The sequence below is a fragment of the Pygocentrus nattereri genome, chromosome 4, assembly GCF_015220715.1.
Source record: "Pygocentrus nattereri isolate fPygNat1 chromosome 4, fPygNat1.pri, whole genome shotgun sequence".
Classification (NCBI taxonomy): domain Eukaryota; kingdom Metazoa; phylum Chordata; class Actinopteri; order Characiformes; family Serrasalmidae; genus Pygocentrus; species Pygocentrus nattereri.
The window spans coordinates 45284937-45302731 of NC_051214.1; the positions used below are offsets into that span (position 1 = coordinate 45284937).

At 40.4% G+C, this 17795-nt stretch overlaps 1 protein-coding gene across 2 annotated transcripts in view; it reads left to right on the forward strand.

Moving 5' to 3' along the window:
- Window positions 1-17390, forward strand: part of cd109 (CD109 molecule) — a 41940-nt gene extending 24550 nt beyond the window's left edge. For both annotated transcript variants that reach the window (XM_017695709.1, XM_017695710.1), the window contains exons 23-33: window positions 514-690; window positions 3580-3661; window positions 3776-4004; window positions 5512-5683; window positions 6913-7103; window positions 11308-11460; window positions 11544-11609; window positions 13853-13989; window positions 14128-14284; window positions 16401-16503; window positions 16630-17390. In XM_017695709.1, the coding sequence (XP_017551198.1) occupies window positions 514-690; window positions 3580-3661; window positions 3776-4004; window positions 5512-5683; window positions 6913-7103; window positions 11308-11460; window positions 11544-11609; window positions 13853-13989; window positions 14128-14284; window positions 16401-16503; window positions 16630-16826 (1664 nt within the window). In that variant the 3' untranslated portion in view covers window positions 16827-17390. The remainder of the gene's footprint in view (window positions 1-513; window positions 691-3579; window positions 3662-3775; window positions 4005-5511; window positions 5684-6912; window positions 7104-11307; window positions 11461-11543; window positions 11610-13852; window positions 13990-14127; window positions 14285-16400; window positions 16504-16629) is intronic.
- The last annotated feature ends 405 nt before the right edge of the window (window positions 17391-17795 follow it).

A 17795-nucleotide genomic window follows, 5' to 3' on the forward strand; every position in this document is an offset into this window, starting at 1 on the left:
ACTCCCCTTTCTCTCTATTCATTTGTCTAATAAAACATAGGCCTTCCTTGGAAACACTGACATAAGAGGATAAGCCCCTAAACAAGTTGATCCATAAATATTTGAAGGGAAGCAGGGGAATAATGGCACTCTTGGCTGTAGTTCACTCTTCTGGGTGTTTTTTTTTTCTTTTATGGCCAGCAGCTGTGTGATTATGTTCCTTGCCCCGGGCGCATGAGGCAGTGAAACGTTCTCTTTTCTGTCACGCTATTCTACTTAGCGGCTTTCTTTGCTTGTTTGGAGCTGTAGTGGGTTGGTGTAAACATGGGCACAATTTTAGGTGCCGCTGGCTGTAAATATGCAGAGAGGGGGCTCTTTAAGCTGTCTCTCCTACTTGGATGTTCTGTTGGTCAGCAGGCAAGGTGATTCACTAGCTGATGTGTATATGTACATGCATATTTTTGTGCTTTGATTTGAATATCTGACTCTCAGACTCCATTATCTGTTTCCTGTTTGTGTGCATGGTTGTGAAAGGTGACCTTCTGGGGCCATCCATCAATGGTCTGGACGCGCTTATTCAGATGCCATACGGCTGTGGTGAACAGAACATGATCAATTTTGCCCCAAACGTTTACATCCTGCAGTACCTGAGCATTACAGGCCGGGTTAACGAGGAGATCCGCAGTAAAGCTCTGACCTACATGACACAAGGTGGGCCACCTCTACCATCTTTATCACTTTCAAGCTATGGAGTTCTTCAATGGCATAAGTAGACAATTTACCCCATGAAAAAACACTGTGATCCCATGACTGACTAATAGGCTCTTTTCTTTTAAACACTGGGTGAAACAAATTTCTAACCCTAACCCTTACAGAAGATTATTAACCTCAGAAATACTGGAGTTTGTACCACTTAGCTCACCATGGAAAGGTACGTCATTTCATCTCGTGGCCAAGAATAAAATTCAAGGATCTGACCACAATGGCTGGAGATCACCAAACTCACAGTCCTGTGTGAGCAGAATAAAGCATATATGCATTCTTTGTGGGTGAATTCCTCCACAGCTATTGGAGTAACAGCTGCTAACATCTGCAGAGTGATAAAGCGAGGGAGAGGTGAAAATGACTGCACCAAACGTTAGATGAGACATGTTAGCTGAAGATCTTGGTGGCAAGAAACTAAACGGTAAAAAGGTAAACATACGGGCAGGGGGCATGCTGTGACATTTAGATCCGTAGTGCCACCGCAGATGTTTAGACGTTTTCTACAACCGCCAGCTCCAGTCCAGTCTACAAGCCACTGAGGACTTACTCGCTCAAATGCTGCCAGCTTTTGAGGGGAAACATGAAACTGAACTGAAAGTGGGCAGCAACGAGGCCTGCGCAATATCTAAAAATAATCAGCAATATGTTCTAGCTAAAAAAAAAGGTGACTAGAACGTAGGTTTGATGGCTTTTGGACACTTCTATGCTCCCAGGACTCATGTTTGACTCATGGAGTTCCCAACATGTTTACAAGCTGTTTAATGATAAATTAGTCCTCTCTAATTCTCAGTAAGTTGGTGCTGTTCCCAGTACGCCTGTATATCATCGATTGTTTTCCCGAAATGGTGATTATCGGCTTTTACACAGCACCATTGGGCAACTTGTCTATCATTGATGCTACACAGGCCTACTGGGAACAGCACCAACTTTAGACCGCGATCTGCCTTCAGTTTCAGTGTAAAATGAATCAGCAGCAGTGAAATGCTGGCACAAAGACACCTCCCCTCCTTATAACAAATTTATTCACCTAATTGCACAAACCCATTTTTCCTCTTCCTCATCAGCTGAGAAGCCATCGAAACTGAGGTAAGAGCTCAAGTACTTAGGGAAGGTTTACTCCATTCATGTAAATACATGGATGTCATGTTTTCTGTCCTTCTTAACCTGAGGATACATCTGCTCGCTTACCTTGTTGGAGTGGTAAAGCCTCGCTTTTGACCGAACGCACACGTATTGAGCTATTATGACTATTCGGAATTAAAACAGGCATAACTTGCCTATTACTCAACTGACTGTTGATCTCTCCTGAGCAGGTGGTGATCTATTGACAATCAACATGTTTACAAGTGCAAAGCAGTTTTTTGAGGCTCTCAGATGCTTTTATTTGTTTTTTTTGTAACACCAAACATGAGCTGTCTGGAACAACAGGAAAAGTATTGTTGAAACACAACAGTCTCACACACACATAAGCAAATGAATAATAATAATAATAATAATAATAATAATTAATCTTCATGCACATAAAAGTGAAATATAACTCCCAAAACGCAGCAAGAAGGTACTAATCTAATGTATGATTTAATATGATGTACCTATAATGCCCACTTACAATCAATGATTGTTCATGATGTTCTTTAATGACTGTCTTAAGAAAATCAGATGTTTGTCAGTAATCTGATCAATGCATTTACGTGCACTTCAGTAATCAGATGACGTAAAAACTTTACATGAATCAGGCAATAATTGGATTTTTCCTTAGAACCGGCAAATAAACTCAAAGAAGAGGGCGAAAATATGAACATGCATCATATAGACGTTGAAGAATGTTTAAATCCTTCATTTTGCCATCTCACAGGTGCCGTGTTAAACACCGCTTGCTTATTTCTGTTACTGTGGTCTGTTTTAGCACATGCACAGACTGAGAAATCTGAAAGCAATCCAGCAAGAGTATATATGATCTGATTACTGAGCTTGAATCCAGCTTTCTTTTTTCTGATTTCTTAATCGGACTTTACTCTGATCTAAGAAATCTAAGTTTTTACATAACCATATGAATAATATGCAGAGATTTGGATTGGATTATTAAGTGCATTTTAACATACTTAATGTAATGTATGAAATGTAATGTATAAAATGATACAACAACTTCACATCAAGTAAAGATACCCAGTATAGGTCATTAAATGAAATAAGCTTAATAAAAGCCAGAGGAAATCTGCTGCATTCTCACGATTATACAATCCTGTCCCACTTGTGTTCTATGGTCTTGAAACAGTACTGAGCTTGGATGCTATCTTTCCTTAACTGCCGCTCTGTAATTGTACTGAATGCAGTCCTCACTGAACCCAACACAGCATTTACGTATGTGTCTATGATCTTCTCAGCCCAAAGCTGTGTAACACTGCAACAAGGACTTCCGTCAGAAAAAAGTAGATATGTGAAAAGGTCTATAGTGCTAAAAATACAGACTAAATCCACCAGATCAGTAAAGTGAGAAGCCTCATCAAATAGCACACACGGATTGCTTCCTGATCTGGACAAACAAGCTAGCAAACAGTGATTAGGCTGTCATCATTCTCTTGTTTTTGTACCTGTGGCTTCATATTACTTTAAATGTTTTAGCTACATATAACGCAAAATCTACTGAGTTAAGAATAACAAGAAAAAGGTTATTAACATGAATGGTCTCACTATGAATGAGGCTACGTGCGTATAAGTCATGTGCTGTTTTGTCTATGAAGAGGTTATGGAAGTGAGTTGCCGATGCTTGAACTGTTAATCTGAAAGTCATAAAGAGATAATAGTAATAAGTGCTGGCTGTCTGATTATAAACAGGTTATGAGCGCGAATTGTCATACCAGAGGATAGACGGCTCTTTCAGCGCATTTGGAGACAGTGACTCTTCTGGTAGCACGTGGTAAGAGGCCATTCATGCACATAAGTATATATGTTTGTCATAGTATCCAATTACTGTCATAGTATATACAACACAAAGTATATACAACACAGTTACATTCTTCATTACTTCTAGGTTATCAGCTTTTGTGCTGAGGTGCTTTCTCCAGGCTCGGGCCTTCATGTACATCGACGAGGCAGTGTTGATGAGGACGGCCTTCTGGCTGAGGGCCCAACAAGGGCCAAACGGGGCCTTTCAAGAGCCTGGCCGGGTCATCCACACTGAGCTACAGGGCGGGTTGGATGGCTCTGTGTCTCTCACTGCTTATGTTCTCATGGCCCTTCTGGAGGATGTGGAATACAATGTATGGGGTATTTTGTTTAATTATTTCACACTCAAAGCAGGGAAATTCTGATGAAAGTGTGAATTCTAATTTTTCATGCCACACCATATTTGTGTTTATAAGTAGTAGAGGAGATACACTATACTGCCTAAAGTATTCGCTCGTCTGCCTTCGCACGCATAGGAACTTGGGTGACATCCCATTCTGAATACATGCGGTTTAATATGATGTCGGTCCACTCTTTGCAGCTATAACAGCTTCAACTCTTCTGGGAAGGCTTTCCACAAGGGTTAGGAGTGTTTATGGGGATTTTTAACCGTTCTTCCAGAAGCGCATTAGTGAGGTCAGACACTGATGTTGGACAAGAAGGCCTGGCTCGCAGTCTCCTCTCTAATTCATCCCAGAGGTGTTCTATTGGGTTGAGGTCAGGATTCTGTTCAGACCAGTCAAGTTCTTCCACACCAAATTCGCTCATCCGTTTCTTTATGGACCTGCTTTGTGCACTAGTGCGCAGTCATGTTGGAACAGGAAGGGGCCGTCCCCAAACTGTTCCCACAAAGTTGGGAGCATGAAATTGTCCAAAATCTCTTGGCACTGAAGCTTTAAGAGTTCCTTTCACTGGAACTAAAGGGCCGAGCCCAACTCTTGAAAAACAACCCTTCCACCAAACTTGGCATAATGCAGTCAGACAAGTACTGTTCTGGTAACCGCCAAACCCAGACTTGTCCATCGGATTGAGAGATGGAGAAGCGTGATTCGTCACTCCAGAGAACACGTCTCCACTGCTCTAGAGTCCAGTGGCGGTGCTTTACACCACTGCATTTGACGCTTTGCATTGCGCTTGGTGATGTAAGGCTTGGATATAGTTGCTCGGCCATGGAAACCCATTCCATGAAGCTCTCTATGCTGTTCTTGAGCTGATCTGAAGGCCACATGAAGTTTGGAGGTCTGTAGCGCACTATAGTCTGTAGAGGTGACTTCTGCTCACTATGCACCTCAGCATCTGCTGACCCCACTCTGTTATTTTACGTGGCCTACCACTTTGTGTCGTTCCCAATCACTTCAAATTTGTTATAATATCACTGACAGTTGACTGTGGAATATTTAGTAGTGAGGAAATTTCGACTCGACTTGTTACACAGATGGCATCCTATCACGGCACCATGCTGGAATTGAGAGCAACCCATTCTTTCACTAAAGTCTGTAGAAGCAGTCTGCAGGCCTAGGTGCTTGGTTTTATACACCTGTGGCCATGGAAGTGATTGGAACACCTGAATTCAATGATTCGGATGGGTGAGAGAATACTTTTGGAAATATAGTGTACTTCATTATGACTTTAATTTGATAAAATGTACAGTTTTGCTTTGAGCAAAGAAAAAATGATCGATTTTGTTAGAGATGGAAACTCAAAATTGTTAATACAGAATGAAAATCTTATGTAAACGTAGTAATGTAACTACATATAAATGATCACGTAACACAAGCTGAAGGGTTAATATGCTGTTTGTTGTTTCTTTGAATCTGGTAGCATACCTTCTCAGGCCAGGTATCTGCTGCTATAAACTACTTGACCTTAAAACTCAGAGAGGGCATCTCAAGTAACTACAGCCTGTGTCTAGTGACTTATGCCCTCTCTCTGGCCAAAAGCCCGCATGCTATCACCGCCCTCAATGAGCTGATGAACAGAGCCCAAATACATGGTAAGTAGACATTTATAGGATGTTTTTATGCCAGTCTTTGATCACTCTCATGTGGTGCTGGTGCTGTAAAAGTTGTAAATCTCAATTAGTGGAACAATTTTTAAAGACAGTAATGAAAGTATAGCTGGAGTCATAAATTTCAAAACCGGAATGAAATAGTTTATTACCTAAAGGTAAGGCAGTGTTATTTTATGTGTGATTTAATCAGCTTATTCTAAAACCAGCATAAGGAAAGTATATAGGCTAAAGATAGGAAAGGCAGAAGATGTGTGTTTCAGCTTTCAAATCCAGAATCATGTTTAAAAGGATTCCTTCCTTTAGCCGTTTTTTGTACATCGTTTGGCCCTTTTCTCTCTTCGGACATTTGGATTTGTTCTGTATTGTCCATATTACTTGATGGACTACGACTACTATCACTGTAAGAACTAAACCTGTGTCACAGCTCACATGATGTCTTAGGCGGCAGGGAAATGTTGGATAACACACGCAACACACTGTTAGAACAGCTCATGAATACCTGACTTCAACTTCCATGAGCACTTGGACTCAAAAATTCTTCTGCATTTTTTTTTTCCACAAAGGATTCATTTCTCATAGCACATGAAAACATATTGTTACATTCTACCACCATACTAAGGTTAATCAAACTAGCTGGTTTGGAAGATGCATCTGTTCCGCCCATCAAAGGTTTGGAGATACTTTGCAGAAATACTCTGAGCTTCATGACTTCAAAGTCTTCTTTGCTATAAAGAGCAGAACTTGCATAAATAGCCATTTGACAGTTTTCTTCTTCCAAACGTTTGTGAAAAAAAAAAAAAAACTTTTTGCCCAGAAATGGTTTAAACACCTGAAAGGTGGTAAATTTTTGGCTTTATTTGAAAGGCACCAGTGTTACTAACATTTGCAGTGTTTTACCTGGAAAACCTAGGTGTCTCCAAACATTTGGTGTGCAATGTAAAATGCAAAAAAACATTTTGCCATATCTTTATAGGCAGATTTGTAAAGAAATGGACTGCCTTTCCCACTTGAACATGCTAAGTTTGGATGCTTCTGAAATCACACATTCAAAGAACACGTGCAGTGTACGAACAACATGGACCGTGTAACCGAAGAGATTTTGTTTGCCCAGCTGTCCTGTCGTTTGGGGTTGTTGAATACGCTAGGTGTTAAAGACTTTTAAAAAGGCAGATGTTGCACAGGTGGTCATGGCTTTGCTCTCTGTATTTCAGATGATGTGCCCACGTGGAGCTCTCGGGACTCCAGCTTGTCGGACTCTTGGCAGCCCCGCTCCACAGACATTGAAATGGCGGCCTACACGCTGCTGTCCTTCTACAAACAAGGAACTGTGGAGCACGGCTTCAGTCTATTGAAGTGGCTTAGCCAGCAGAGGAACCATCTCGGAGGATACGGTTCCACCCAGGCAATAACACTCTTCTACTGAGTTGCCAGTTTATCAGGTCCACCTAGTTTAAACAGTACTGTACAAAATAAGATCCAGAAAAAAAAAGGAATCATATTTAACAGGAAATTACACACAAGCCTTCAACACTATGTACAATATTAACTCTGAAATGTAGTAAGGCTTTAAGGACTAAATGTGTAATTGGGATTAGTAGAATTGTGAGAATCAGCAAACGCAACCAATTTCTACGACTGAACTTTGTAGGTTTGCTGAAATTTCCCTAAAGATTAACTGAAAGTCTAAAAGCAGACGGTGGACAGGCTGAATACTGCAATTTATATATATCGCTCTCAGGAGCCCAGCATGGTGCCGTGATCGGACTCCACCTGTGCAGCAAGTCCAGTTGTGAAATTTCCTCGCTACTAAATAGTCCACAGTTAACTGTCAGTGGTATTATAACAAAGTGGAAGCGTTTGGGAACGACAGTGACTCAGCCATGAAGTAGTAGGCCACATAAAATGATGGATGCTGAGGCACAAATTGTGCAGAGGTCACCAACTTTCTGCAGAGTCAATCACTACAGACCTCCAAACTCAATGTGGCCTTCAGATTAGCAAGAACAGGGCATAGAGAGCTTCATGGAATGGGTTTCCATGGCCAAGCAGCCGCATGCAAGCCGTACATCACCAAGTACAATGCAAAGCATCAAATGCAGTGGTGTAAAGCGCCGTCACTGGACTCTAGAGCAGTGGAGATGTGTTCTCTGGAGTGACCAATCATACTGCTCCATCTGGCAATCTGATGGATAAGTCTGGGTTTGGCGGTTGCCAGGAGAATGGTACTTGTCTGATTGCATTGTACCATGTGCCAAATGTAAAGTTTGGTGGAGGGGGGATTATGGTGTGGGGTTGGTATTCAGTACTCAGTTTGTATGGCCTCCACATGCTTGTATGCATGCCTGACAACATCAGAGCATGCTCCTAATGAGATGACAGATGGTGTTCTGGAGGGCCTCCCAGATCTGGACTACAGCATCACTGAGCTCCTGGACAGTCTGAAGTGCAACCTGGAGGGCTCCCGAGTGGCGCAACCATCAAGCCGTTGGCCCTATCATCAGGAGATCGCGAGTTCGATCCCTGGTGAAGCTACAGCCTTCTGTAGCCAAGAGTCCAAGAGAGCACAATTGGCCTTGCTTTCTCCGGGTGGGTTGAATGGCTCCGCTTCTCCTCCCATCACTCAACGCGATGCTCATCAGTGCAGGCATCTGTTAGCTGACGTAACAGATCTGGCGATTGGCGCTTTCCTCCGAGCGCATTCGGCTGTCCTGTGACGTTGCATGAGTTCGAAAAAAGCGGTGGTTGGTTTCACAGATCTCAGAGGAAGCCTGTGCCTAAGCCTCCTAGCATTGGTAGCATTGTATGATTGGGGGAGTCCTAACTAGCAGGTGGAATTGTAGACGACTAAATTGGGGAGAAAATCAGGTAAAAATTGTCGTCAAACAGACTGAAGCATAATGTCCCAGAGGTGTTCTACTGCATTTAGATCAGGCGAGCAGGGGGCCAGTCAATGGTATCAATTCCCTCACCCTCTTAGAACTGCCTGCATACTCTCACCACATAAGGCTGGGCATTGTCGTGCACCAGGACGAACCCAGAACCCACTGCACCAGCGTAGGATCTGACAATGGGTCAAAGGATTTCATCCCGATACCTAATAGCAGTCAGGGTGCCGTCGTCTACCGTGTAAATGTCTGTGTGTCCTTCCAGGGACATGCCTCCCCAGACCATGACTGACCCACCACCAAACCAATCATGCTTAATGATGTTGAAGGCGGCATAACATTCTCCATGGCGTCTTCAGATCCTGTCATGTCTGTCACATGTACTCAGGTGAAATCTGCTCTCATCTGTGAAAAGCACAGGGCACCAGTGACAGATCTGCCAATGGCAGTTTTCTACGGCGTATGCCAATCAAGCTCTACGGTGCTGGGCAGTGAGCACAGGGCCCACTACAGGATGTCAGGCCTTCAGGCCACCCTCATGAAGCCTGTTTCTGATTGTTTGGTCAGACACATTCACACCAGTGGCCTGCTGGAGTTCATTTTGTAGGGCTCTGGAAGTGCTCATCCTGTTTCTCCTTGCACAAAGGAGCTTGTTGAGGGGTTAAGGACTTTCTATGGCCTTGTCCAGCTCTCCTAGAGTAGCTGCCTGTCTCCTGGAATCTCCTCTATACTCTTAAGACTGTGCTGGGAGACACAGCAAACCTTCTGGCAATGGTACGTACCGATGTGCCGTCCTCCAGGAGTTGTACTACCTGTGCAACCTCTGTAGGGTCCAGGTAATGCACCATGGTACTAGTAGTGATGCTGACCCAAGCCAACTGCAAAACTAGTGAAAAATGAGTCAGAAAAGGTGAGGAGGGACAAAATGTCAATCGCATATCAAACCATTCCTGTTTTGGGGGTCTTCTCACTGTTGCTCCTCTAGTCCACCTGTTGTTAATTTCATTAACACCAAAGCAGCTGAAACTAACAACCAGCCCCTGCTACTCAACTGACCAGATCGATATCCCAGAAGTTGAATTGAGTTGATGCTATACTTTGATTAAAAAGTGTTTGTGTAATTTTTTTGAGCAGTGTATATCTAAAAGCAGTGCATAGATGGCCTTGCTAAATTAAACCGAAATGCTGAAATGTCACTAAAGATTAACTGAAAGTCTAAAAGCAGATGGTGGACAGGCTAAATACTGCAATTTATATATATATATATATATATATATATATATATAAAGCCGTGTATCTCCATTTTTGACATTTCTCAGTTTCTGACATAATACGAAAGTACTCATGGTCATATATAGTGTGTGCAAATTTCATGATGAATGGACCAACATAAATGACCCAAAATGACTTGGAAAAAAGTCTAGTTCTATTGACTTACATTAAAAGTAAAGCAGGTTTTTTCCTTCTCCTGTAAAGTTATCATTTTGGAGATGAGGTTTTCTTCTGACAACAGCAATATATATATACATATATATATATATATATATATATATATATATATATATATATATATATATATAGCTGAGTTTTAAATGGGTTGCAAATGAGTTGTCGAACACTCTCCATTATGTAACTCAAGAGAATTTTACACTGTCAGAAGTTTCACTGTGATCCATGCATGGTTGCTTTGAGATTGAATGAATATTTTAAGCAAATATTGAAGAGCTCAGTGAAGAGCTAGATCATTAAATAGTTTTCTGAGAACCTAAAGACCAGCTGCGCCGTGCCTTGTGTCTAGTCTTAGATGGCCTTTGTTTTGCAGCTTGTTTTAAGATTAAAGGCAGCCTAATCAAAGCTTCCATGCCTGCCGCTATCTGCAGAATCTTCCCTGATCCTTTCATGTGTGATCTAATGGTTGGCAGGTGATGGATTAGTTGTGGTAAATGTTCCACAGAGCGCAGCAGGCTGGCACCTGCTTGTTACAAGTCACATGATAGCAGCTCCACTAATGACACCAAACAAAGCTGCAAACCATGGTCTAATTTAACCCCATATAAATATTTTAACTGTAAGAACAGCCCTACCCCAATAATTGTGTGTTTTTAGAGGCTTTATTGAATTGGCTCAATGTCCTTAGATAACATTTTATTCACTGGCTTTGTGATTTCAACCTGATTACTGTCACTATACTTAGAGAACAAGCAGCAATTTTTGTAGTTTTAATTTACATTAACAAGATTTTTAATAAATTTGGACAATTTCTAGTGGTACACCTTGTTCATGCAAAGTGGCACTAGCAATTGATGTACAAAAATAAAACAAAGTTTTAATAAGATAAGATAAGATGTGTTTATTGTCATTGCACAGTGTACAACAAAATTGAGCAGCAGTCCAACAGCACTTCCTACATACAAAACAATTTAAACATAAGGCTAAAATATCTAAACATAAGGCTAAAATATATAAAGTGCAGATTTAAGGGGAAAAAAAATCTTAAATATAAAGAAAGGGCAGGATACACCCTGGACAGGTCGCCAGTCCATCGCAGGGCGAAAAAAAGACTATAAAACTATATATTCTAAAACAGAGGGAGTCTCAAAGAGACTGATATTTAGAAATTCCCAATCTTAATTCTTATAACTCTGCAATGAAAAAGAACTCTTACTCTCATCATTGTCATAAACTCATGCTTGTAGCTTGTATTTTCTGTTCTCTTTTCAGGACACAGTGATTGCACTGCAGGCTCTCTCAGCCTATGCCACCCTGAGCAGTGTGGAGCAGATTGACCTCACCATCACAGTGACTGACCCCAGAGATGAAGTAGCCACCTTCACTATAAACCAAAGCAACTACCTCCTGTATCAATGCCAAGAGGTCGACATCAGCATTAACCACTGAGTCCTATACTCTATAGTTCTGTGTTGCTTTTGTGAGTAATTGTGGTGCTAATTTAACAGATTGAAGCCGAGGAGGAGCTCCATATCAGGGTGTCAGCAGTGGGAAAAGGATTTGCTGTATTCCAGGTACTGTATCCTCCTCTCACATAACCTCTACCATTATTTAAAATGGTGAAATGATTCTTCACATTGATGGAGAAAGTGCATATGGTTCTGCTGTTGTTACAATGCCAAGCTTATAGCATTATTAACACAATATTTGTGATTCTATATACAGAACCATGTTCTATATAGAACCATATACAACACATTCTGCACAGAATCATTTCAACATTCAAAGAAACATTTAAGCTTAAAATGATTCTATATAGAACTCGTGGGTCTAAATAGAACAATCCCTGCTTAAAAAACATATGAAAAACCATCTTCTTTAAAATATTAAATCAGTAAAAATATTTAAATGAGCATCTTCAAACTGTGCCTTAAATGCAGTGACTACAAAGACATTAGAAATTTATTGCACAGGTCAAAAAACAACTAAACATGGAAAAAGTAGCCAAATTTAAAGCTGAAACATCAAATGTTTTAGATCAGCTTAAACACACTCGCAGACTGATCTGATTTTGTTTAATTGATGGATATCGGGTTTATTGAAAGGGACAGTCTTCTTCAGTCTTCTTCATTATTTCTCATCAGTCACCAGTTGGTAGGACAGGCCACACCTCCGTGATTGGGTCCAGGTGTGACTGGAGTCCTTGTATTAATTTGCTACTAAGTCTTTGTGTAGTACGGATAAAAGCTTGTGCACCGCTATTAAAGTAATAAAGTAATTACTTCATTAATATGAATTAATTCACATTTACATGAGTTGTATTTAAATATTTTTGTAGCAACTGCTTAACTCAAAACATTTAAGCTTCATTAACTGCATTAACAAAACTGCCTTTTGGTATAAGCATTCGGCGGATCCAGTGCCACGTGTATGTCGCTGAATCAAAGAACTAGAATAATGGATGACTCCATAAGTAACAAACAACGAGGCTTTACAATGACTAGAAACACTCCCATTTCAGGGATTCCATTAGTTTAGTGTACTTACTTGCTTACGCCATTCAGAGGCAGCCAACTTTTTACCTGTTTTATGTTTTATATGGGTGATACAAGCTGACCTGGTAAATTTGAAGACAAAAAAGCATCATACAGGTACCTATAAAATAAGCTCAACTTTTTATAACCCAAAATTAAGATGAAAAATAAGAGCTAACAAACAAAACTGCTAAAATGCCGGGAATCTCTTCTAGTAAATAAATGTTATGAGCTCCTTAAACCTACAAAGTAAGAAATTACTGGATGAAATTTGTTCATTTTAAACAGTAGATGTTTTAAGTTTCTCCTCAATTCAATTAAAGGCTTTCTTTAGGGGGGTTTCTAGTGCTATTAAAAGATGTTGATTAAATATAAAAAGCCTTCAGTTCACGCCTGTTTTAAAGCTTTTCTAATCCAAATCCAAAGAAATTTAGCACATTTGCAGCATTTAGCAGACGCTCTTATCCAGAGCGACTTACAATTTGACCATTTTACACGGTAGGCCAAGGTAGTGTTAGGAGTCTTGCCCAAGGACTCTTATTGGTATAGTGTAGGGTGTTTACCCTGGAGATCAGAGATGACAAAAGCAGTCTGAGACAAATACGTAAGGATGATATCTGTCAGTGCCATTACACATGTCATTATAATACAATAGCTTATTCTAAAAGCCGATATGGCAAACTTTCATGACCTTTACAATGGAATTTCAGCTGTGTATTTAAAGCAGGATGACTTCATGCATAGGCAGCTGGAAATCTCCTCTGGAGAGCCTGCCAGTGCCTGGGAGATTCCAATTTACAAGGTATTGCAGACAAAAGCAGGGGTCCAGCAGCTGTGAGTGATAATCAGGAAGCAGGGCGTCCTGCGTCATAACACTCATTCTCTTGAACTGCATGGATAAAAAGAATGACTGTAATTGGGAAAATGTTCCATTGTTGTTAGTGCACAGAGCTGCTCACTTACAGCAATGCATAATAACACAGCAAGCTTGGCGTGAAGCTTTCTGTACCCTTTACTCCAAATGAGTTGTATTGTTCTCCTCAGTGAGATACTAGCAACATCTTGAGATGCTTTTCTAGCTCTGGGCTGTTGTTTCCAAAAAAAAAGAGAGAAGAAAAAAGAAACAAAGAAGAAATGAAAACAGATGGGAGTTCAATGGAAAAGAAGGAAATCATTTGTTATTTCATATACTCAGCTTCGTGCAAATGAAGACACTGAAGTGCCATAATTAAGGCAGTGATTACCCTTAAATGATCTGTTCTTTTCATCCCCAATTCTATTAGCTTACTACATTCTATAACATAGAGGCCAAAGGGCTGTCCCGCAGACGTCGCGATGACCACACCCACGAGGCCTTTGATTTGGACATATACGTCATGGACTACAACATGTACAATATCTTCATTTTTATATGTTTCCGGTAAGAGACTACTAATGTCTTAAATTATATTTCACAGTGTCACAATGTGGGACTGAAGCATATGCAAAATGATGCAAAAGAAGGTTCTTGATTAGACTACAAGACATTTATGTATATTTAAATGTGCATCCCTCTCAGGTTATCAGAAGACCAGGAGTTGAATCAGACCGGCATGGCTATTCTGGATGTTGGCCTTCTCACTGGCTTCAGTTTGGCTCAGAATGGCATCCTCATAAATAGCCTGGTCAGAAAAGTGGAGACCTCACCAGGAAAAGTCATCCTCTACTTAGATTCAGTGAGCATTCTCTGGCATTTGTTCATTTCCGTGACAATGTAAATGCTATATCCCACCAGCTCCAGTAAATTCTCCTTTTGTCTAAATCCCAACTTTTTTGAGTGGGCCCAACAGCTCTTCAATTACAGCACTGTTCCGTACATTCTCTCCTGCGGATGAGAATTCATTATACATCATCATTGCAAAACAAAATCCATCTGGACCCAATTCTGTCTACGTTAGTTAAGGCTTGTCTGCCTGCTTTGTGCCCCCTTAGAGACAAGATTGAGAATGCTTCTAATATTGCTGATACTGTATTTCTTCTTCTAAAAAAAACACAGTCTTGACCCTGCAGATCCAACAAACTACATACCTACATATACTACATCTCTAAGTTTTACCCATTTTAGCCTTAGACAAGTAGAAGCAGATCAACTTCAACAGCTCATTTAATTGATAAACTCTTTGAACACTCTTTTTTCAATACAGATATTGCTTTAATCTGACCTGCCTGGTGCTTCTGATGCGGGACAGAGTATCAGTTCTCTTGGATTTATCTGCAGCACTTTACTGGATGCTATCATATATTTACTAATGCCCTGAAGAAGTGATGTGAGACTTGAACAGATATAAAGTGATTCCATTCCAACCCCATTGGACGGCAGCATTGTCATTCTCTCGTCCTATCATCGGTCCTGGTTACGAGGTCCCACAGAGATCCATATTACTTTTACTTTTTTCTATCTATGTGTTACCCCTTGGGTAGACACTCTGTAAACATGGTCCTGGTTATAAATTCGTTTTGCTGATGATAACGAAATTCATGTCCATACCAATCCTACTGACCCACTTCTAGCTGTTTGGCCTGCCTCCAGGAAGAGAAAACATGGATGAGCAATAATATTCTTAAGTTTAATAGCAACAAGACGGTGGTTCTGCTTCTTGGCTCTCCCATTTCACTTAGGAAATTGGGTGATTTTAGAATGCGTTTTGACAGATCCACCCCTACATGCTGCTAGTGTGGTTCATCTAAAACAACATTTTTCCACCTTACATTGCCCGTCTCCATCCTACACTCACTGCATCAGCAGCTGAAATGCTTTTACATGCATTTCTGTTTTTCTCTTGGACTATTACAGTGGTCTCCTGTTTGAACTTCCAGATAAATAATGCATATATTTTAAAACCCCTGCCTACTGAGTCTCATAATTTTGTCCTATTTTCTATAGTTTCTGTTATGTTTTCATTATAGAGATTTTTCAAATTACTTTGTTCAATTTGAGTTGGGTGGGCCTAAATTTGGTGCAGATGATATTAGATCTGCCAAAGAACCAGTCAGGATCCCCAATAGGCGTGCATCAGCTACTTGCATTCTTCCTCACAAAGTGTCTGTTCTCCTGCTGCTCCAAATCCTGACCAATAGCCCTCCCCGCAAGAGAGGTCATTTAGGCTTTTCTAAATGCTCGCTATTGCCACTGGAACAGGTTGTTTATGTTGTCAAAGAGGTGCCACTGTCATCGTTATGCAATCTGAAATGTCCAGACAGTTGTGAGCAGGCAGCAGCTCAGATTTTTGGAGCATGTATCTACTATTAAATTGTATTAATGTGTATATATTTCTTGAACATGGTATGGTAAATGCTTATTCCACAGCATACGTTTACTCTTAAAACAAAATTATAAACATTTTAAACCATGTCAGCCATTCAAACCAATGAGTGTATATATCATATCAATGTCAATATATATGTCATATATCAAGTCAATGGTTCAACTCTTCTGTGACCAGCCTTTTACTACCATTTATATAGCTTGTGGATTTTTGTAACTGGGAAGGCTCTTGAGAGGAACCAGAGTTTCCACTTTGCTGTTGCTTTTGTTAGTTTGCTACTCACTGACTTTCCCCTAGATCTCCCGCGAACACTGTCCTGCATAGTCTGCTGAAGGCGCTAAAGGTATAGCTTTAAAGGCCATTTAAAAGCTGTATCTGAACGAGGGGACACCAACCACAGATTCCATCATAGAAACATAAAGCATGGGAGCAACTGAGTTATGGATGGTTCATGATGCACTACAACATATTGTTCCAAGGGTCAAGCTACAACAATGATTTGCTTTTCCCATTTTTCTCCTCACAGGTAACCAAGATTGAAGAATGTATTGAAGTTCCAACCACAATGGAATTCAAAGTGACCCGTGTTCAAGATGCAGTGGTTGCCATTTATGACTATTATGAGCCACGTAAGCTCATCAGTCTGATTTCATCCAGACAAAACCTCATACACATTGCTTTTCTTTATGTGCTTGAATCTGTCTTCAACAACTCTTTTTCACAATTGCATTGTCCCTCTTCCTAATTCTCTGCAGGGAGGAAGACAGTGAGAACCTATACATCTGAGGCCAGACAAGACTTGTCAGTTTGTCAAATCTGTGGAAACGACTGCTCTCAGTGTGAAAATAACGAAGTGACTGTGTTTGATAGCGTCTTGTCCTCACATCAGGGCAACTATTTAGTTCAGTGCCTGGCCTTTGTTCTTCTCATCACCTTAGCGCTTTGCTTCTAAGATGTTCACTGAAATGTAAGGTTCCTTCTGAAAGTTTCTCTTGTGTAATCTGGAACAGAATTTGGAAAAGAAAACCCCAACATGGAAATACAGATGTGGTGGTGAATTGATACATAGTGAGTACTGCAAAATATTTGCAGTAGGTCAGTAAAATAGATAGGCATATTACTGTACACTGGAAAAAGTAATGCATTGAATGCACTTTCCACATGAAGAAAGCAACAACGCAAGTTTATCTTTCAGTTTACTTACAATGTGCAATAACTGTGCTGATAGAATCCACTTACAAATATAATTTCAATTGATTCCTTTTATCCAGTGTAATTAAATGAACTGTAATTAATTAAAATTATACATATTACAATTTTAGCAAGACTGTTATGTGAATTTACAGTGACATTTGATGAAAGCTGCTCAGCTTTTAGAGAATTCTGATGCCATTTGAAATGAATGAACATGGTTTAGAAATAAATAGCACCCTTTTTCAGATGATAATGATTATATGCTAACACTCATTGTGAATAATTACAAGATAAAGAAATGAATAAAAAGATTTTGGTTTTATATACTGTTTTGTCCCACGACCCTGAGGAAGAAGCGGCTTAGAAAATGGATGGATGGATGGATGGATGGATGGATGGATGGATGGATGGATGGATGGATGGATGGATGGATGGATGGATGGATGGATAGATACTGTTTTGCATACTTTCACTCAAAGGCTAACTGGGCAACCGCAGAATTGTGAAGAATCTCTAGCACCTCCTGGCTCTTTTGAAGTGCAGTAAATGATAGACACTGTGACTGAGCCATACGTAAACTGCCAAGGATTTACTCCAAATGCTGAGCTCCTGACTAGGAAATGAATCACTTTAATATCCAGCATGCTTTTATGCACTGTGATGAATAGGACTGCCCGGGACATGTTTATAGCCAGAGATAGGGAATAAGAACAAGAGTGAGAGGAGC